General features: G+C 37.2%; 1 protein-coding gene across 1 annotated transcript in view; it reads right to left on the minus strand.

Annotated features, from left to right (window-relative positions):
* Positions 1–5677: 5677 nt before the first annotated feature.
* The window catches only part of RCCD1 (RCC1 domain containing 1), a 53626-nt gene continuing 36195 nt past the window's right edge, over positions 5678–23108 (minus strand). Inside the window, exons 7-8 of the mRNA XM_053717711.1 lie at positions 21137–21166; positions 5678–6052 (exon numbers count right to left, since the gene is read on the minus strand). Coding sequence (XP_053573686.1) covers positions 5865–6052; positions 21137–21166 — 218 coding nt within the window. The 3' untranslated portion in view covers positions 5678–5864. The remainder of the gene's footprint in view (positions 6053–21136; positions 21167–23108) is intronic.

The following is a 23108-nucleotide window of genomic DNA, read 5'->3' on the forward strand; positions in this document are numbered from 1 at the left end:
GGCCCTACCTTGCCATACAAACGACTTTAGAAAGCACCAAAACCCTTCAGAGAGGTCCTATAGCATTCAGGGAACTCCTTCAAGGAAACTGGATGTCTCAGTCTGCAAAAGCTAATGTGCAATTAGGCGCGAAATTAGGCCCCTCCCACTACCTGTCTACACAGTGAGAGGCCTAACTATCTCTAGGCAAATTTAAGCCAGCCATGTGGAAAAAACTGGGCCCCAATAAAGTTTATCACCAAAAGGCATATAAAAAAACGTTTAAGCACTCCCAGCAAACGTTTAATATTTCAGTAACTTGAAAAAATAATAAGAGTGTTACCTCTAATAGTAAGCATGATACTAGTCGTTATTAAATCATTGTAATCATGCTTACCTTGAATAAATCCGGTATCAACAGCATTTTCTAGCATATACATTTCTCTAGAAAAATTTAGACTGCACATACCTCATAGCAGGATACCCTGCACGCCATTCCCCAAGCTGAAGTTACCTCTCTCTTCAGTTAAGTGTGAGAACAGCAATGGATCTTAGTTACAACCTGCTAAGATCATTAGAGACCACAGGCAGATTCTTCTTCTTTTTTCTGCCTGAGACCAAAATAGTACAACTCAGGTACTATTTGAAAATAAACTCTTGAATTGAAGAAAAACAACTAAATTACACCACATCTCTCTAACTGCTTCCATGCTTGTCGAGAGCTGCAAGAGAATGACTGGGGGTGGCAGGAAGGGGAGGAGCTATATAGACAGCTCTGCTGTTGGTGATCCTCTTGCAGCTTCCTGTTGGGAAGGAGAATATCCCACAAGTAATGGATGATCTGTGGACTGGATACACCTTACAAGAGAAATAGAAAGACCAAGAGACCGGACTTAGCAATACTCTCGGTCAATGCCGAAAAAGCTTTTGACCTAATTAGCTGGGACCATCTTGGTACGGCTCTGAATAGTTTTGGGTTCCAGGGGAATTTTTCAAACCTTATACAATTGTTCTATAAACAGCCTATATCTAATCTAAAAATTAACAATTGTTACTCTGATAACTTTATTTTGGGAAGAGGAACAAGACAGGGATGCCCCCTCTCCCCTTTATTATTTAATATTTTGTTGGAACCACTGGCGATTCTTTTACGCCAGAAAATGGCGGGGATTATGGTTGGTCAATTTAAATCTGTTTTAACACTTTTTGCAGATGATCTGCTTCTATTCTTAAGTAATTCAGAATCTACCATTAAACAGTTCATAGCCCTTGCAGACTTATCTTGCAGACTTATTTGGATCAATTTCCAGATATAAGATCAACTTGGAAAAATCAGAGCTTCTATGGATCATCCCTCCCCATTCAAGTAACTTCCACTGCCCCTTTAAAATAGTAGATTAAATAAATTTTATATTTATATTTATATGGGAGTAAAAATATGTAGAGATCCAAATAGGTGGTACAACCAAAATTTTGCTCCTATATTTACAAAGCTAGAGGAATATTTAAAAAGATGGTCACAACTACCAATTTCTTTATCAGCTAGAATCTCCTTAAAGGGACAGTCAAGTCCAAAAAAACCTTGTAATTTTTCAAATATGGAATGTAATTTTAAACAACTTTCCAATTTACTTTTATCAACAATTTTGCTTTGTTCTCTTGATATTCTAGTTGAAAGCAAACATAGGAAGGTGCATATGATAATTTCTAAGCCCTTGAAGACTGCCTCTATTTTATTTACTTTTCACAGCAGGGGAGAGCAAGCTCATGTAGGCCATATAGATAGCATTGTGATCATGCCCGTGGCTAGTGGCAGACACTGCACTAATTGGCTAAAATGCAAGTCAATAGATAATAACTAAAAGTCATGTGATTAGGGGCGGTCAGAAGATGCTTAGATACAAGTTAGTCACAGAAGTAAAAAGTATATTAATATAACAGTGTTGGTTTTGCAAAACTGGGGAATGGGTAATAAAGGGATTATCTATCTTTATAAACAACAAAAATTCTGGTGCCGACTGTCCCTTTAATTAAAAGTATCTTTTTTCTCAGCTTCTGTTTTTACTGCAAAACCTCCCCTTCATTATACTTAATAAAGATATTTTAAAAACTTTAATAGAGTTATAGCAAGATTTATTTGACAAAAAGAAAAATCAGAATCTCTGCCAATACGTTATCTCTCCATAAGAATGCAGGAGGCCTAGCTCTATCAAATTTAAAATTCTATAATTTATCAACTTTAGTAAAAGTGGTATTAGACTGGATTACAGGCAAAGAATACGTGACTAACTCTAGTTTAGAATCTAAAATATTTAAGCCTTTTTCCTTGAAAGCTATTATACACTGCTCTATTACGAGTATTCCTAACCATTTACTAAAAATGCATATACTCAAAGGACCAATATTAGCTTAGCAGAAATACACATGAGAAATTCCGGTTAATTACAAACTATCTAAACATCTCCCGATAAGAGGAAACCCGAATTTCCCACCGGGAATTAACTCCTTGGTATTTAAAGAGTAAGAGGAGAAAGGTATCAGGAACTTGATTAAGGTAAAGGAAACAAGTTCCACCGGTATGAAACCATTCAAGGTATTAAAACAAGAATTTAACCTCAACATAGTTTTTTTTGCATATCCCCAACTAAGGCACTTTTATTACCAAATCACTAAGCATAATGATTCAAAATGGGAATTGGGCAATCTAGACCCCGCAATCAATCTTTATTAGAAGGGGTTGTACTCTATATCCTTTTTGTATAATATACTGATTAATAATTTAGGAGTAATACATTTGAATAATCTTCAAGTAAAATGGAGAAAGGATTTTCCCTCTGTAACTTTGGAAGACATAGGAAAAAGCTTTGAACTAGCTAGTGCATCTTCCTTTCTATAATCCTGGAGAGAATCACATTGCAAGTTAATAAATAGGATATACATAACCCCAGCCCTATTGGGCAAATAGTCCCATAACGAAACTCCAAATTGCTCTAGATGTAATATGATTAGGGTGGACCTCGAGCATTGCTTACAATTTTGGAACAAAGTTAACTATTGGCTCAATAGGGCTTTAGAAAGAGAGTTTTCCTTAGACATAAAAACTATTTTTTTATGTATACCAGTGAGACATAGAAACCACAAGCTGATCAATACAGTCATACTATTAGGAAGAAATCTTACCTTAGAAAACTGGAAAGCTAATAAGGCCCCCTCTTTTGATAGCTTCTTAAAAGAAATTAAGGATCTTATAATTATGGAACAATATCTTGTATCATTTAACATAGAGAAATCTCTAAATGCCTATCTAGGGAAGTGGCTGGGTCCCCTAAAAACACTTCCTATAGAATTGCAATTACAATTAATAGCACCGCTCAAAAAATTGAATGCTTTTTGTCTGCTAGTACAAAATGAAATTCTCCCAGGATCATGAGAATATATAAAGAGGGAAAGAGGAGGGGGGGGAGGGAGGAAAAAAAATATTGTTTTGTTTTATTCTGTTTTGTTTTGTGTTGCCTTGTTTTGTTTGCCTCTTTTGCTTGTAGGTAGAACCTAGCTTCTACAAGTGCCTATACCAGATTATGACTGAAGTTTAGCAAAATCCACTATTGATAAAAGCGTATACCACAATATTTCTTTTGTTATATAGTTTGTAGGAAGAACCTTGCTCCTGCCTCTGGCATGAGTTATTATACGCGTTCGAAGATTTATCTTAGATAGCGCTAGTGGGGCCCCAATCACAGATCTTGAGGTCTATGAATCTGATCTCACGTGCTCAGAAAGGAGCTAAATTAAAAATCTGTTTGTTTTTTTCTTCTCTTTTGATTAGAAGTGATTTAATGTAAGGAAAACTCTAGATCTTTAAGTTATCTTATTCTACTGTTATTTTATGTTAAAAAGTAAAAACCCCAACAATGTTACCTGTAATGGACAGAAAGATATATTGTTGCTTTTCTGTTTCTATTTGCTGCCCTGCGTTCAGATTGTATATTGACTATATTGTTGGATTAAAAATAAAAAAATAAATTAAAAAAAACTGCATTAAGAGAGCAGGCGCCCCTGGAACTGTCCACACTACTATAAGTATAAAGCCTTTGATGACCATGTTATGAAAACTGCAATGATTGTTCTAGTAGAGCTAGATACGACAATTGAAAAACCCAGAATGGAGTTAGGAAAGTTAAAGGATTACTTTCTGTTATAATTTTTAAGCTAAACAACTAACATATTAAAGTTAATAAACATTAATTAAAACCTAATGACCTATATTTTCTCCAAAACGAAGTTTCATAACGTTCTAAAAGTTATATCTTTTATTCCCCGATGATGTCACGTTATCCTGCCCACTATTTTCAGCACTGCGTGTTCAAAATACTTAAACCAATAACTTTGTGTTTAAAGCGCCATTTTGAAACCTAGGTATTGTAAACGGATTGGTACAGAGCAAAGGATACCCACGGAATGGGTTTGGAAAACAATTAAATTTGCAGACAAGATTTCTGATATACGGTAGAGATATGTTAATGAAATGCTATTGATAAAAAGCGTATTTGGGGTAGTTTGTAAGTAAATATTTTCTATGCCTGTTACTGTGGCCCTTTAAATTGTGAACCGAAGACAAGTAAATTGCCTAAACTAATCATTTCAGAGGGAAAACTAAATAAATAATAAACTGATATTTCTGTGAATCCATGGTATTAAAGGACATGAAACCCAAAAATTATATTTCATGATTCCGACAGAGCATGCAAATTTGAACAACTTCCCAATTTACTTCTATTATTTAATTTGCTCTCTTGGTAAACTTTGTTGAAAAGCATACCTACAGTATGTAGGCTTCAGGTGCACCACTGAAAGCTAGCTGCTGATTGGTAGTTGCACATATATGTTGTGTCATTGGTTCACCCAACGTGTTTCGCTAGATCCCAGTAATGCTGCTCCTTCAACAAAGTATAACAAGAGAATTAAGCAAATCTAATAATAGAAGCAAAGTTGTTTAAAATTGTATGTTCTGTCTGAATCATGACAGAAAGATTTTGGGTTTCATGTCTCTTTAGGCTAAGCATCTGTGATACCTGACTAACCAGTTTTCTACAAGGCAATCTCTGAACAGATTAATGCCTTCTGCTTTCAAAATTATGGCAAGCAACAAATAAGTGTCTTATTTTTTCTAGGCAAAATTGGCCTTATATTTATTATTTATTTAAAAAAAAAACTGTTGGGCAGAGCTTATTTCACTGCCCATTTTTGTATAAGAAAGGCAATATGGTCAATATGTATTTAGTCTAAGTGGGGAAATTATTACTTGTGGAAGTTTGGATGAGGAAAAAAGGTGAAATTTGTTTCTAGTCCCAAAAGTGTTTGGCTTATGCAATGGTCTATCTTGTAAATCCCCAAAATGTAACACTCGAGCATCCTGGAGAAAAACCAAAACACGTTTCTGCAGCAAAAACATGGATAAAGAATAAAGTAGGATTACTATGGTTGTATTCATTAATCATATGACAACATAATGGTTGCTTGGTCTTATGACATCTGAGAAATAAGCATGCATTTTCTAGGCCATTCCAAAAGCAAAGTATAACTGCAAAGTTTTCTTTAGGCCAAGCTCTATTATATCTGGCATAGTAAACAAAACTTATTTTCACAAATACATAGCATAAATACATTGCACTCAGAAAAAAAAAGTAAATCAATAATATGAGGTTTAGCAACATACTTTATGTATATTTCAAAAAAAAAATTTCAATATAAAAACAAATGTTTAATTAAAATTCAGCTTTTCTTCAAGTCTGTTCAAATCTCCATCCTTAAAATAAAAAAAAGGGGGGGGTTCAGAAATTTCATATCTGTAAATTGTCCTCCTCTGCTTTGGCCTTCTATGGATCTCATATTGTAGCACCATTATCATTATGGTTCAGCCCTGCTGAAATAATTTTCTGATGGCACCGTACATAAGTCTTCCAATGTTTACAAGACACCTCTTTAACACAAAGTTGATTCTGAGAAAAATATTCCACACGTTGTGGATGGTCCAAACTCATTGTATTCCCATGGCCGAGCTGTCCATATTTACCTAGAGTTAGGGGGAAGTGCCAAAATATTTATATATATATTTATTAAAAACATGATTCCATCAATTCTTACAAATGTCCTATAGATCTTTAAAGTGATTCTAAAGTTTAATGAATTACTGCCCACTATCTAAAATAATCTTAAAAAACAGGGGCACTTTAATTCATTAAACTTTACAGCGCTTATTTTTAAAAATATTTGCCATTGCATTATGGTTAACATAACGCTGATCCTCTGCCCGCATCTCCTACTGTATGTAGCATATCGATAACGAATCAGGCTTCCTCCAATCGTTGTGTGCTCCCTTTGGTGTCCAGCTCGATTGGAGGACGCTTGATTTGTCATCAATATGCTAAATACAGTAGGAGATGCAGGCGGAGGATCGGCAGTATGTTTACCATAACGCAATGGTAAATATTTTAAAATAGAAGCGTAATTATAAAGTTTAATGAATTAAAGTGCCGAATATTTTAGATACTGGCCAATAATTCATTAAAATGTACAATCACTTTAAGTCACTATGTTATCCGTATTATGCTGTAGCCATAAATTAATTCAATACTGTAACATAATCAACATCATTTTTTTTATGACAAATGAAGGAATACAAACATGAGCTAATGCAATGCTTTCTGTAGAAACATTTAAAGGGAGAGTCTACTTTAATTTTTATTGTTTAAAAAGATAGATAATCCCTTTATTACTCATCCCCTAGTTTTGCATAACCAACACTGTGATATTAATACACTTATTACCTCTGATTGCCTTGTATCTAAGCCTCTGCAGATTGCCCCCTTATCTCAGTTCTTTTGACAGACTTGCATTGTAGCCAGTCGGTGCCGATTCCTAAATAACTCCACAAAAGTGAGCACAATGTTATCTATATGACACACATGACTAGCACTGTCTAACTGTGAAAAACTGTCAAAAGGCACTGAGATAAGAGGCGGCCTTCAACGGTTTAGAAATCAGTTTGAGCCTACATAGGTTAAGCTTTCAAAAAAGAATACCAAGAGAACAAAGCAAATTTGTTGATTAAAGTAAATTGGAAAGTTGTTTAAAATTGCATGACCTATCTGAATCATGAAAGTTTAATTTTGACTAGACTGTCCCTTTAAATCAGCTTTTGCAATAGAAGAAACAATGCAAAATACAATACTCTATCAGGTAAATACTGTTACCATGGTGATCACCAGAGCATGTAAACCTTCATTATACAGAGGGACCTCTGCCATTTTAGTGCATATAAGGGGGTGTAGGGTACCATTAGAGGCCAAAAAGACACCTAGTAAATAAGTGAGTGCAATTTGTATGGCAACCACCTAATATCTAGAGGGTAACTAGACTTCTTATTTTAATGGGACATTAAACAGCTAAGTACAACTACAGCATAAGGGATAATACTACTCATGCTAGTGTTTTTCCTTTTGTACATGCAGCTGTCTTTAAAGCCATTCTCTTATTTTAACCCATTACAGAATCCAGTTGGTAAAGCTCTGTAACTTTATACTGGGAGCAGCCATCTTGGGACATGAGTATTGTTAAATTGTGTGACAGAAGCAGTGCACGTTTACAGATTAGTGGTTTTTGACAGCAGTACCTTGAATTTGGGTTAACTTGCATAAAGCAGGAGAGCTATATTTTTTCAGTTTAGAAGTAACAAATATTTAGCAAAAACTGAAATACATGATATGGCTTGTCAAGAAGACCATATCACTGAACTGTGACTGTGTACTGATTTAGTCACTAAGTACAAGAACACAAAGGGGCCAATTTATCAACTGCCTGTCCGACATGATCCGCTCAGCGGATCATGTCAGCCCGACATCGCTGAATGCCGACAGCATATGCTGTTGGCATTTAACATTGCACAAGCAGTTCTGGTGAATTGCTTGTGCAATGCCGTCCCCTGCAGCAGGGGGTGTCAATCAACCCGATCGTATAGGATTGGACAGATTGAGGTCTGCAGCCTCAGACCAGGCAGACAAGTTAAGGAGCAGCGGTCTTAAGAACGTGGCTTCTTAACTGCAAATCAGGGGTCATTCGGACCTTGATATATCAGCCCCTAAATTTCAAGATGGCGTCATCTAGTAAACTGCAGGCGCAAGAGGGAAAACAACTGCATGGTGAGTAGTAAACCTGCTACTGTAGTTGTACCCAGTAGTTTAATGTTTCTTTAAAGAGAGTACTACCATCTTTCATATTAAATACAGTAGAATTGCATAATCGACAAGTGCACAACAAAAAGACAATGCAATAGAAATGACTGAATTTTAAATTAGCAGTGGTGTAAGTGAATACCATTTCACAATTTCAAGCTTGTCCATTTTCAAACAATGGATGACTTGTCTCTATATCTCCGTCAGCTAAAATTACTTTGTGGTCGTGCTGCAGGTGAATTGAAAAAAGGGTCACAAGTCCCTTGATGTGACACAGGACCAAGATATGTGCTCCAGAAGATAGCCCCTCTATCAACACCAGAAAAACTAAGCAAATGCCTGTGTGTCACACATCATGCTGCCACCAGGGATCATAGAATGACATTTTAAAATAGATTGCAAGTTGTTATCTTTTGCAATCTACGAGGAATGTGGACATCAACATGTCAAACTTAGAATGAAAGACTTAAAATATATAGCTGTGACTGGCTAATATTTCTCCTATACAACAGCTGATTGTGTTTATAAATTAATATATATGTGTGTTCAATAATCCTATGTGCTAGCAGCCAAGAAAATCCTCAAACAAGGGTAAGGTTAACCCTAAAGTGTAATTTCAGAATACTTGTCTTCTATATACCCCCCAAAAGAAATCCACTTACTTGAAAAAACCTCAATCAAAATGGGATAAGTGCCACGTGTAATACACTCGAAGAGGAAAGAAGAGGGTACAGAGCATAATACTGTTTATTTAAGTAGTATTAAAATATACACCCATACACTTACCTCATTCTGATTGGGGTTTGTTTGAGTAAGTTTATATTTTAATTTACTACTTTAATAAAGAGTACTATGTTTTGTACCCTCTCCTCCTTTCCTCTATGAGTGTATTAAACCAGATAAAGGCGATTCTAAAATAAAGTAAAAACAGAAGAGTTTTTTTACTGTACCCAAGGAGACAAGAAGGCAGCCATTACAATCTGTTATCATCTGTACCAACATGTGGCACTTACCTCATCTTGATTTCTTCAAGTAAGTGGATTTATTTTTATATATATATATATATATATATATATATATATATATATATATATATATATATTTAATATGAGCAAGAGCCAGGATGGCGCTGGAGGTAAGATACGGCCTGCTCTAGGTTTGTTTGTTTTTTGTTCCATCACATTATTTCTTCCTTTTTTAATAATAACCATGTTCCAGGGAAAGTTCTGAATATTAATTCTGTTTGTTTTTATAGCTGCACACCGATAGATGCTTTTCCAAAACGTTCTCTCTGATTTGTTCTAAAAAATCTTTAGCTATATTACCTCAGAGGTGGTGCATGTAGCTGCACAATGAGGTTTAACCCAGTATACAAAAAGCTTGCTCACAAAAGGGAAAGTAAAGGCAAAATTAATCTTTCATGGTTCATATAGAGCATGTGATTTTAAACAACTTCCATGTTACTTTTAATATCACATTTGATTTGTTCTCTTGATATCCTTTAAGAGTGAATCTAGGTAGGCTGATAAGAAGCTCTGGAGCGTGCATGCGTCAAGCATTCTATGGCAACAGTGTTTGTTTATAGCCATTTTATACAAAGATAAAGGGCTAGGATACAAGTGAGACGCAAACGGTTTTGCACAAGTGATATCGTCTTTTTCGCAAGCATTTTTAATTGTGCTGATATTACAAATTGAGCAAAATTGTGATTGCACTAGCGCAATTTACGTTTCAATCCTTACTTCAATTTTAGAGCTGTGGTTAACTGTTTTCCGATACTAAAAAATACATTACAAAGTACACTTACACTCATAACACCATATAATCAGAATTATTCAACAAAAATATTGCACAAAAAAGGGCTCAAAGATATGAGATCTCAGGTGTTAGGGAAATAAAAGCCGCCAAAGTACTTTAACATAGAGATACATACAGATACATTGCTAAAGATGAATTTGCATGTATATCGATATGTTTAACCCCTTAATGACCACAATGTACCCTGTATGTCACTGGTCGTTAAGGTTTTTTTCAGGACATAATAGCACAAGTCTAGCAAGAAAACGCTATTAATGCCCTCCCTCCAGCAGGCTTTGTGGAATAGAGCAGTCTCAACACTGGTTGCAAGACCGCGCTATAAATCAATGAAGTCCCAAAAAATTCATGTCAGGTTAGCGTAATTGTGAAAATGCTATAGTGTTTGCATGAGAGAGTGAGTGTTACATTTTTTCCACTTTTATTATCTCTTTTGACTTCTATAGAGGAATGCGAAAACGCAATCGTGATTTTCAACATTAAGCATGATTTGGGTTATCGCTATCTCAAAATACGTTTTTTTTTTTTAAACATGAAGTGGGCGGCCGGAGTGATCAATTAAAGTATATCTAAAATATCAACAACTATCACCTAGACTCCAGACCTGATATTAAAACATCATTTTACCATCAATTTAAATTATTCTCATGGAGATTAAAATTAAAAATATAATTTTTGAAAAGTTAAACAAATAGGAAAAATAAAATTAAACTGATTCAGATAGAACATGTAATTTTAAGAAACTTATAAATTCACTTTTGTTTTCAATTTCACTTTGTTCTTTTGATATCCATTGTTGAAAAATTATGTGAACACATACTCATGTAGCAATGCATTACTGGGAGCTAGCTGGTGTTTAGTGGCTACACAAATGTGCCACTGGCTTACTAGATGTGCTCAGCTAGCTACCAGTCATGCATTGCTTCTCTGGAATATACTTTAACTATGTGTTAGACACACAGTTAAATACAAGCAACAGTACAATAATAAAATGTTCTAAAAATTACAGCTTTTTCTTTTTGCACTTTTATATCCCTTTCATACTGTCAAGACATGAATGATTTTGGCATTAGTTTATCATCCTTTACAAATTAGTAACGACGTTCAGATCTCTCCACAGACGTCTTGTGCGCTTAGCTTGTCTTCATGGTGCAGCTGTTTATATAGCCTTTCTAACATACTCTGGGGCTTTCTAGGTGTTTTTAATATTTGATTATGCAACAAATTGGTGTCAGCTTGACTTTCAACTAATTATTCAAATTTTGAAAGCAATTAGCCGTGTCCTAGTTTATTTAATGGTGTTACATTAGGATTAAGATTTTGCAGCAACAAAAAAACAAAATTTATGCTTACCTGATAAATTTCTTTCTTTCCGGATATGGCAAGTCCACAACGTCATCAATTACTAGTGGGATATCACTCCTGGCCAGCAGGAGGAGGCAAAGAGCACCACAGCAAAGCTGTTAAGTGTCACTCGCCTGCCCATAATCCCCAGTCATTTGACAGAAGGAAAATCGAAAGAAGGGATAACACAAAAGGTGTAGTGGTGCCTGAGGTTTAATCAAAAATAACTGTCTTAATAAAGGGTGGGGTCGTGGACTCTCCATATCCGGAAAGAAAGACATTTATCAGGTAAGCATACATTTTGTTTTCTTTCCTAAGATATGGTGAGTCCACTACGTCCTCAATTACTAGTGGGAACCAATACTCAAACTAGAGGACACAGATAAATAGGGAGGGAGAACAAAACAGGCAGACCTAAACAGAAGGCACCACCGCTTGAAGAACCTTTCTCCCAAAACAAGCCTCAGCCGAGGCAAAAGTATAAAATTTGGAAAATATGGAAAAAGTATACAAAGAGGACCAAGTTGCAGCCTTGCAAATCTGTTCCACAGAAGCTTCATTTTTGAAAGCCTAAGAACAGCCGACAGCCCTACTGGAATGAGCTGTAATTCTCTCAGGAGGATGCTGTCCAGCAGACTCATAAGCAAAACGGATCATGCTTCTCAACCAGAGAGAAAGAGAAGTAGCAGTAGCTTTCTGACCTTTACGCTTTCCAGAGAAACAAACAGGGCAGAGGACTGAAGAAAAATCTTAGTCATCTGTAGGTAGAATTTTAGAGCACACACAACATCCAGGTTGTGCAACAAACGTTCCTTATGAGAAGAAGGATTAGGACATAGAGAAGGAACAATTTCCTGATTAATATTTCTATCAGAAACCACCCAACTTAGCACGAAGAAACGCCTTATCAGCATGAAAGATAAGATAAAAAGACTCACACTGCAAAACAGAGTTTCAAGACTCTCCGAGCAGAAGAGATAGCAATAAGAAACAAAACCTTCCAAGATAACAACTTATTATCTATGGAATGCATTGGCTCAAACGGAGCCTGCTGCAAAACTTTAAGAACAAGATTAAGACTCAAAGGATGATTTAAACACAGGCCTGATCCTAACCAGGGCCTGACAAAAAGACTGAACATCTGGCACATCCGCCAGACGTTTGTGCAGCAAAATATAGAAGACAGAAATCTGACCCTTCAGAGAACTGTCCGACAATCCTTTCTCCAGACCATCCTGAAGAAAGGATAAAATCCTAGGAATCCTGACCCTACTCCAAGAGTAGCCCTTGGATTTGCACCAATAAAGGTATTTACGCCATATCTTATGGTAAATCCTCCTAGTAACAGGCATGCAAGCCTGGATCATGGTCTCAATGACAGACTCAGAAAAACCCCGCTTAGACAGAACTAAGCGTTTAAACTCCAAGCAGTCAGCTTCAGAGAAGCGAGATTTGGATGAAGGAATAGACCCTGAGTTAGAAGGTCCTTCCTCAGAGGCAATCTCCAAGGTGGAAGACATGACATCTTCACTAGGTATGATTACCAGATCCTGCGAGGCCACGCAGGAGCTATTAGAATTACTGATGCTCTCTCCTGTTTGATACGAGCAATGACTCGTGGAAGAAGAGCTAATGGAGGAAACATATGCCAAACTGAAATCCCAAGGAACCGCCAGAGCATCTAGCAGGGCGGCCTGCGGATCTCTTGACCTTGAGCCGTACCTTGGAAGCTTGGCGTTCTGCCGAGACGCCATCAGATCCAACTCCGGCATCCCCCATTTGAGGGTTAACCTGGAGAACACCTCCGGATGGAGTGCTCACTCCCTGGGATGAAATGTCTGTCTGCTCAGGAAATCCGCTTCCCAGTTGTCCACACCTGGAATGTGGATGGCAGAGACACAGAAATTGTGAGCTTCTGCCCACTGAACAATCTGAGCCACCTCCTTCATGGCTAAGGAACTCCGAATTCCTCCCTGGTGGTTGATGTAAGCCACTGAGGTGATATTGTCCAACTGGAACCTAATAAACCGGGCTAAGGACAACTGAGGCCAAGCCATCAGAGCATTGTAAATCGCTCTCAACTTCAAGATTTTTTTTGGGGAGAGCAGACTCCTCCCAAGTCCATAGTCCCTGCGTCTTTAACGAGCCCCAAACTGCTCCCCAGCCCAGCAGGCTGGCGTCCGTGGTTACAATCATACAGGAAGGTCTCCAGAAGCATGTGTTTAGAGATAGCTGCTCCTGAGAAAGCCACCACAGAAGAGAGTCTCTTGTTGATTGATCTAGATCTATCCTCTGAGACAGATCCGAATGGTCCCCGTTCCATTGACTGAGCATGCATAACTGCAGAGCTCTCAAATGGAATCGAGCAAAGAGAATGATGTCCATGGCAGCGACCATCAGACCAATTACCTCCATACATTGAGCCACTGATGGCCGAACAATAGACTGCAGAGGCAAGAGGAGAGAATCTTGGATTTTCTGACCTCCGTCAGAAACAATTTCCATAGATAGAGAATCTATTATGGTCCCTAAGGAAACCACCCTTGTAGCTGGAACAAGGGAACTTTTTTGCAGATTCACTTTCCATCCGTGTTAACGTAGAAAAGACAACAAGATCTCTGTATGAGAGTTTGCTTGTTGAAAATATGGCTCCTGAAAAAAAAATGTCATCCAGGTAGTGTGCCACTGCAATTTCCCGAGCCCTGACCACTGCCAAGAGAACCCCAGAACCTTTGAGAGAATGCTGGGAGCTGTGGCAAGGCCAAATGGAAGAGCCACAAACTGAAAGTATTTGTCTAGAAAGGAGAATCTCAGGAACTTGTGCTGATCCCTGTGGATGGGAACATGAAGATAAGCATCCTTCAGGTCTATGGTCGTCATGAACTGACCCTCTTGGACCAAAGGAAGAATGGAACAAATGGTTTCCATTTTGAAGGACGGTACTCTGAGAAACTTGTTTAGATACTTCAGGTCTAATATAGGTCTGAAAGATCCCTCTTTTTTGGTAACCATGAACAGATTTGAATAGAAACCTAGGCCCTATTCCTCTACAGGAACTGGAACTATCACTCCCAGGGAGGAAAGATCCTGAACACATTTCAAGAATGCCTCTCTTTTTATCTGATCTTCAGATAACCTTGAGAGGAGAAACCTGCCCCGAGAGGAAAGGCCTTGAAATCTATTTTGTAATACTATGTCCACAGCCCAGGGATCTGGGACATCTCATATCCATGCCCGAGAAAACTGAGAAAGTCTGCCCCCCACTTGATCCAATCCCGGATCGGGGGCAAACCCTTCATGCTGATTTAGACTCAGTTATGGGCTTCTTTAGTTGTTTACCCTTGTTCCAAGCCGGATTAGGCTTCCAGGAAGACTTGGACTGTTCCTGCTTGGGAGCAGAAGGGGAAGACCTTCCCTTAAAGTTACGAAAGGAACGAAAATTACTCCGACGTCCTTTAGGTCTATTCTTCTTATCTTGTGTTAGAAAAGACCCTTTTCCACCAGTAATATCAGAAATTATTTCTGCCAGACCAGGTCCAAACAAGGTCTTACCCTTGCAAGGAATTGTCAGAAGCTTGGACTTAGAGGTAACATCGGCTGACCAAGATTTCAGTCACAATGCCCTGCAAGCAAACACAGCAAAGCCAGATATCTTGGCTTCCAGCTTAAAGGGCCATAATACCCAAATGTTGAAACACTTGAAAGTGATGCAGCATAGCTGTAAAAAGCGGACTAGAAAATATCACCTGAACATCTCTATGTAAAAAAGAAAGATAATTTACCTCAAAAGTTCTACTGTAAAGGACTTCTAAGCAGCAAATCAGTATGTCTGTCCCGGGACAGCTAAGGGGTTGAGCCTCGTGCACTCTCATGTTATTTCCCTATTCAGTTTAAAGGAAGTATACTATGAAATCTCATGAGATTTAAGTCAAATCTCATGAGATCACAGTAAAAGAGTTCATGACCTCAGCACTGTTGAAGCTGATTGGCTGCAGTTCATTTCTTCATGATTTTTTTTTTACCTGCAGCTGGGCAGCAGCGGAGTATAACTATTTACACAGAACTTACTCTGCTGAGCTGAGGAGATTGTGAAGTAAAATATCTTCCTTTTTTACATAGAGATGCTCAGGTGATATTTTCCTGTCAGAGTATTATGTCCCTTTAATAACCTGCATGGTAGCATCAGAAATAAAGGAATTGGCTAATTAAAGAGCTTTAATCCTGTCCTGAATCTCCTCTAAGGGAGTTTCTTCCTGAAGAGAATCAGATAAGGCTTCAAACCAATAGGATACCGCACTTGACACAGTGGCAATACACACTGCAGGTTGCCATTGGAGACCTTGATGGACATACATCTTTTTCAAATAAACCTCCAGCTTTTTGTCCATTGGATCCTTAAAGGAGCAGCTATACTCAATAGGAATAGTATTTCTCTTTGCCAGAGTAGAAATGGCCCCTTCTACCTTAGGCACCATGTGCCATGACTCCTTAATGGAGTAACATCTTCTTAAAGACAGGAGACGGGGAAAAAGGTACCCCTGGTTCTCCCATTCCTGTGCTATAATCTCCGTAGCATGGTCTGGCACAGGAAACACCTCAACTGATGAAGGAAACTCAAAGTATTTATTAAGTTTACTTGCTTTCTTAGGGTCGACAACGATAGGAGTATCGGAGTTGTCCAAAGTAGCTAAAACCTCCTTTAACAGTACATGAAGGTGTTCAAGCTTAAATCTGAAGGATACAACTTCAGCATCAGAAGAATCTGTCTGAATCTGAGATCTCCCCCCCTTTAGAAGCTACCGACGTATATTCTGCATCAGATTTATCAGAAAGGGCAACTTGAGTAGCAGAAGCTGGAGCAGAAACCTTACTATTTGAATCTCTAATTTTCCTCTTGCGTTTTCCTTGAAGTATAGGAATAGCAGCTAATTCCGCAGATACCGCCGAAGATACCTGGGCAGCAATTTCTGCTTGCAAATAAACTCTTCCAGGAGGTTGAGAGGAACCGCAGGGCACTGCATGTGATGCCATAGAGGCTAGGGACATGAGAGGAGAAAGCTGTGGCATTTGAACAGCATCATCCTGAGACTGTTGGCTCATAAACAAAAAGTTTATCTTTATACTGTTAAAGGACCAGTCAACACATTAGATTTGCATAATCAACAAATGCAAGATAACAAGACAATGCAATAGCATTTAGTCTGAACTTCAAATGAGTAGTAGATTCTTTTATAACAAATTTCAAAGTTATGTATATTTCCACTTTCCTTGTACCATGTGATAGCAATCAGCCAATCACAAATGCATATACGTATAGTCTGTGAATTCTTGCACATGCTCAGTAGGATCTGGTGACTCAAAAATTGTAAATATAAAAGACTGTGCACATTTTTTTTATTGGAAGTAAATTGGAAAGTTGTTTAAAATTACATGATGTATCTGAATCGTGAACATTTAATTTAACCTGAGTGTCCCTTTAAGTCCTATCTATGCATGAAGAACAGAATTGCAAGGGCAACACAATTAAATTATCCAAACAAAGCAGACACCTGTCCATAAGAACAGCTTCCTGTCCCATTAAAGGTACAAGGATTTGGTAACTATATATATATATATATATTTTTTTTTTTTAAAGTACTGTTACTTTAAGAAAAAACCAACAGTAATATATAGACTTTAGCTAGAAAGTCAAATTGTGCCCTCTCAGCGAGTATGCTTAATCCCCAAGAAGGTAAAGGATTTTAGGCAGCAAAATTAAATGTACTTTAACCCCTAAACTGCACCTCTACACCTCAGCCTACCTTTGCAAAAGAGCGAGAGGATTTAAAGCTGGACTGCTCCTGCTTGCTGCCTTCACATCGAGCTGTGGCCACAATTGTTTCAGAAGAACTATGAAGGAGCAAAACCAAGGAAAACGTGACCGGCCTGTAAAGCTGCGCCACATCTAAAACGTGCACTTAATGCCAGAAGAGGACCACAAAACAGCTACTGAGTCGCATCGGCTAAATATATCGCAACAGATGCAATCTCTTTTTAAACAAAGTCTCAAAACACTACGTTCACATATAATATTCCTCTTGCGTTTACTACATGAACTAAGTGTCCTCTGATCAATAAATCTACTGAGCCAACGATATGGGTTAACTCCTTCCTTGCCATAAAGGAGTTTAAACCCCAGTCTCTAAAGGCACATATACAGTTTGTCTGCCCACTGCCTATAATGACCCTGAACTCAGGATTCTAGTCCCTAGAATGATGCAAGGAGTCTTAGATTAACCCCTTCAGTGCCAGCCTCCTAGCCCCAGAAGACCACAGGCACTTACCTGCACAAATAGCTGTCTGGCAGGAGGACAGCTTACACAGCGTGAAAGGAAGCCACACCTTACACAGGCCTGTGAAAAAAAGAAAGATCAGAGCAATCCTACTCTGGCTTTCTGTACTAGGGCAGCAACATGTTAGGAATACGCAGCAAGGCCCACCTTACTAGTTCCTAACTGCTTTAAAGCCACCACTACTCTACTAAAGAGATTGATGTGGACTACGGCTATACCCAAAATCTTGCTTGTAGCAAAAGAAATCCAATTTTCTTCAGACACCAAAATTTCACCTCCTCCATTAACAGAGGCAAAGAGAATGACTAGGGATTATGGGTAGGCGAATGACACTTAACAGCTTTGCTGTGGTACTCTTTGCCTCCTCCTGCTGGCCAGGAGTGATATCCCACTAGTAATTGATGACGTTGTGGACTCACCATATCTTAGGAAAGAAATACCAATACATATTTTTTCATACCACCAGATTAAAACAAATTGTCCTAATGAACTCACAATTTTACAGATAATTACAATTTTTTAGAGCACTTCATTAAGTGGGCATTTAAGATTTAGTTTTTTTGCTTTCTATATTTGCTGCATATGTTTTTCAATAGCCAAACTCCCCCCACCACTTGACTCGTTTGGTAATTGATTCTACAGATAAGGCAATTATGTTAGTATAAAGTGAATAGTTTTGCAATTCTTATCTGTTAAAGCCAATTAGGGAAACACATGTATCAGGGTTAGCATCAAAGAGCCTGTAGTATGCTCTTCCAGATCTGAGAGATAGAAAAGCCACAATTTTCAGAACTAAATAAAATCAGCACAATGAATGGGCTAGTAAATGGTAAATAAGATTTAATATTGGTAAACGTACGGTTCTACATTTTGGATTTACAAACAAGCAGGCTATCATTTAAATTGAACTATACCACTGGTTTTCAAACCTGTCCTCAGGCCTCCCCAACGGTCCAGGTTTTTAGGATTACCTTAGATGAGAGCAGGTAAAATAACTATGTTTACTAATCAGCTGATTATTTAAGCTGTGCTCCAGTTCAGATAACTGCTATATAAATCTCTGGTAAAGGGATATGAGCTATTCAGACAGAGCATACCATTTAAACTAAATATTTAAATTTACTTCTATTAGCAAATTTGCTTAGTTCCTATGGTATTCTGTGTTAAAGAGATACGTAGTTAGGTATCTGGAGCACTACATGGCAGATAATAGTGCTACCATCTAGTGCTCTTGCAAATGGATAACTTTCTTGCAAAACTGCTGCCATATAGTGCTCCCAACACGTGCACACGCCTAAGCTTAATTTCTGTCTGAAGAAACAATTAAAGGATTACTTTCTGTTATAATTTTTAAGCCAAACAACTAACATATTAAAGTTAATAAACATTAATTAAAACCTACTGACCTATATTTTCTCCAAAACGAAGTTTCATAACGTTCTAAAAGTTATATCTTTTATTCGCCGATGATGTCACGTTATCCTGCCTGCTATTTTCAGCACTGCATGTTCAAAATACTTAAACCAATGAAATTGTGTTTAAAGCGCCATTTTGAAACCTAGGTATTGTAAACGGATTGGTACAGAGCAAAGGATACCCACAGAGTGGGTTTGGAAAACAATTAAATTTGCAGACAAGATTTCTGATATACGGTAGAGATATGTTAATGAAATGCTATTGATAAAAAGCGTATTTGGGGTAGTTAGTAACAGGCATAGAAAATATTTACTTACAGTGGTCCTTTAAGTTTCATATCCTTTTAATATGCAGTTCTGGGGACCAGTTTTAAAAAGGGACATTGCAGAATTAGTAAAAATTCAGAAAAGGGCCACAAAATGAATAAGGGGAAAGGAGGATTTAAACTATGAAGATAGGTTAGCCAAATTGGGTTTGTTTACTCTAGAAAAAAAGGAGCTTGGGTGGTGATATGAATACTTTATATAAATATACAGGTAGCCCTCAGTTTACGCCGGGGTTAGGTTCCAGAAGGAATGGTTGTAAACCGAAACCGTTGTAAATTGAAACCCAGTTTATAATGTAAGTCAATGGGAAGTGAGGGAGATAGGTTCCAGGCCCCTCTCAAAATTTTCATAAGTAATGCCTAATACATTCTTTTTAAAGCTTTGAAATGAAGACTTTAAATGCTAAACAGCATTATAAACCTAATAAAATAATCACACAACACAGACTATATAATTAAACTAAGTTAAATGAACAAAAACATTTGCTAAACAGCATTAGAAACCTAATAAAATAATCACACAAAACAGACTTCACTTATAATAAATAGTTATTTCTATGCATTCCAATCTGGACTGATTTATAGACAGGAAGATCTTGTTCTTTTGAAATCTGCTAGATAGCTCAGGTCTGGTTAAACTGATTAATTTCAGCTTGCTTGGCTTTGCTGCAACACAAGCGGACAGCTCCACCTACTGGCTATTTTAATAAATGCACTTCTCAATGCTTTTCAATAGCAGTCACATGACTGGAAAAAAAGGTTGTTATTCTGAAACGGTGTAAATTGAACCGTTGTAAAACGAGGGCCACCTGTATTCAAGGCCCATATACAGATTATTCTAAGGCAGTTGTTTGTGACAAGTGTTTGCAATTTGAAGCTAGAGGAAAGCAGATTTCATCTCCAGCAACCTAAACATTTTTTCACGGTAAGAGCAATAAAATTGTGGAACTCATTCCCTTAGGAGGTAGTGACTGTCAATACCTTAGATACATTTAAAAATGGGTTTGATACATTTCTAGCTAATACAGAATTTGGGGAAATGACTGCTTGTGTTAAAGGGACACTGAACTCAAAACATTTATTTTGTAATTCAGAAAGAGCATGCAATTTTAAGCAACTTTCTAATTTACTCCTATTATCAATTTTTCTTCGTTCTCTTGCTATCTTTATTTGAAAAAGAAGGCATCTAAGCTTTTTTTGGGGTTCAGTACTCTGGACAGCACTTTTTTATTGGTGGATGAATGTATCCACCAATCAGCAAGGACAACCCAGGTTGTTCACCAAAAATGGGCCGGCATCTAAACTTACATTCTTGCATTTCAAATAAAGATACCACGAGAATGAAGAAAATTTTATAATAGGAGTAAATTAGAAAGTTGCTTAAAATTTCATGCTCAATCTGAATCATAAAATAAATTTTTTGGTTACAGTGTCCCTTTAAATGTTTAGGCTTTCAAATTTTGTAATGTATGTTCAATTGGCAGATTCTTAATTGTAAATCATGTAAGGTCTGTATAGGTTGAACTTAATGGACTTGTTTATTTATTTAGCAGACAAGACTGAATACCATTAACAAATATACATATGAATATTGGTTTAAAAGAAGTTGGTGAGTAATTAGTAAAGAACCTAACACCAATGAATGTTCTTGTATTGTCAGATAACACATCACACCATACAAATGTCATACTTACCCCATCCCCACGTATACAGATCTCCAGAACCTGAAATTCAGGAATACATATTTTCTTAAGAATGTAAGATTAAGAAGAGGGGTTCTTGTAAAGCATTAGTTTAGTAGTCAACAGTCTGCAGAACTGTATACAAAGATTTTAGGTGTAATCCAATTACTAGTGATCTCTGCTCCTTGTACAACCCAGGCAACCTCCTGCTTTCATCTAAAAGGTTCCAAAGGGGCATAAAATGGCTAATTAAAGGGACAGTCTAGTCAAAATTAAACTTTCATGATTCAGATAGGGCATGCACTTTTAAACAACTTTCCAAATGACTTTTATCATCAAATTTGTTTTGTTCTCTTGTTATTCTTTATTGAAAGTTAAACCTAGGTAGGCTCATATGCTAAATTTATAAGCCCTTGAAGGCCACCTCTTATCTCAGTGCATTTTAACAGTTTTTCACAGTCAGTGATAGTTCATGTGTGCTATATAGATAACATTGTGCTCAATCCCATGGAGTTATGTATGAGTCAGCAGTGCTTGCCTAAAATGCAAGTCTGTCAAAAGAACAGAAATAAGGGGGCAGTTTGAAGAGGCTTAGATACAAGGTAATCACAGAGGTAAAAAGTGTACTAATATAACCGTGTTGGTTATCCAAATCTGGAGTATGGGTAATAAAGAGATTATCTATTTTTTAAAACAATAAAAATTATGGAGTAGACTGTCCCTTTAAAAACTAAAGTTTTACAGCACGGTTCTATAAGCCTCATGTCATTCACCCTGTTTAATCATAAGAAAAATGTTCACTAAGAAGCTGTTATATCAAGAAGCTAACAACTTCTCTTAAGTTGGTTACTGACGACACAGCAGCGATAGAGAGGCTAAAAAAGTGAATCATGAAGTGAATAGTGATTGTATTTACAAAAAACTAAATTTGGGAATCATTACTATATATTACATAAAGCAATGGATGGATCCCTGTGTTTGACTGGGGGCATTGATGTTCCATATAAATAAAGTTGAAGCTAAAATTTACTAAGCTCAGCTTAAAAGGGACATAAAATAGCTGAATACAACTAAAATAGAATGGCTACTACTGATCATGCTATTGTTTTCCTCCTGTACCTGCAGCTGTCTTCAAAGCCATTCTCTTATTATAACCTCCGTACAATGAGTTTGTGAATATCTGCATCTTCACGTCATATTTAAACTGTGTAAAAAAAAAAAAAAACAGCACAAATGTAACGCTTCTGCTCTCTATTATGCGAGTTAAACTGAAGTGCAAGGAACAGTTGTCAGAAATCCAGTAACATCACAGATCTATGAAAGTGCACTGCTCCTATCACGGGATGCAACAATACATGAGCTACAAGATGGCGGTGCTCAGTATAAAATGCAGAGCTTTACTAACTGGATTCCGTTAAACTAAGAGAACAGCTTTAATAGAGCTGCAGGTACAGGAGGGAAGCAATTGCATGATAAGTACTAACCCCAATACTGTAGTTGTACCCAGCAGTTTAATGTCCCTTTAATACTAACCCATGAAGGGTATAAGAAATGCCGTGCGCATCACATGACTTGGGTGCACACGTGTCATGTGACTGCAGTGCCTGTGAGTAACGTACGTTACAAGATGCCACCCTTCATAGGAAAACAAAAGCTGTAGATAAGCATAGAAAATATGAGGAGTCTTCTTGAAGAGCTTGTAATAAGATGAACATAGAGCATTGAGTACAGTGTATTAGTTTATTTTGATTCCTCAGAAACAGTTAGTTCAGAAAAACTTAAGTAGCTGTTAAGTATCCCTTTAATTTTTTTTTCCCCAGAGCTGTATATGCGTCTGTCAACGGCTTACAGGTACGAAGAGAACAAAGCAAATTGGATTACAGAAGTAAATCCTAAATACTTAAATACTGCTGGTTTTAAGGGCCATCTGATTAATTATAAATAAATCTCTTAAATTATAATTGTGTCTTGAATAATGAGCCAA

Source organism: Bombina bombina, chromosome 6 (assembly GCF_027579735.1).
Source record: "Bombina bombina isolate aBomBom1 chromosome 6, aBomBom1.pri, whole genome shotgun sequence".
Lineage (NCBI taxonomy): Eukaryota > Metazoa > Chordata > Amphibia > Anura > Bombinatoridae > Bombina > Bombina bombina.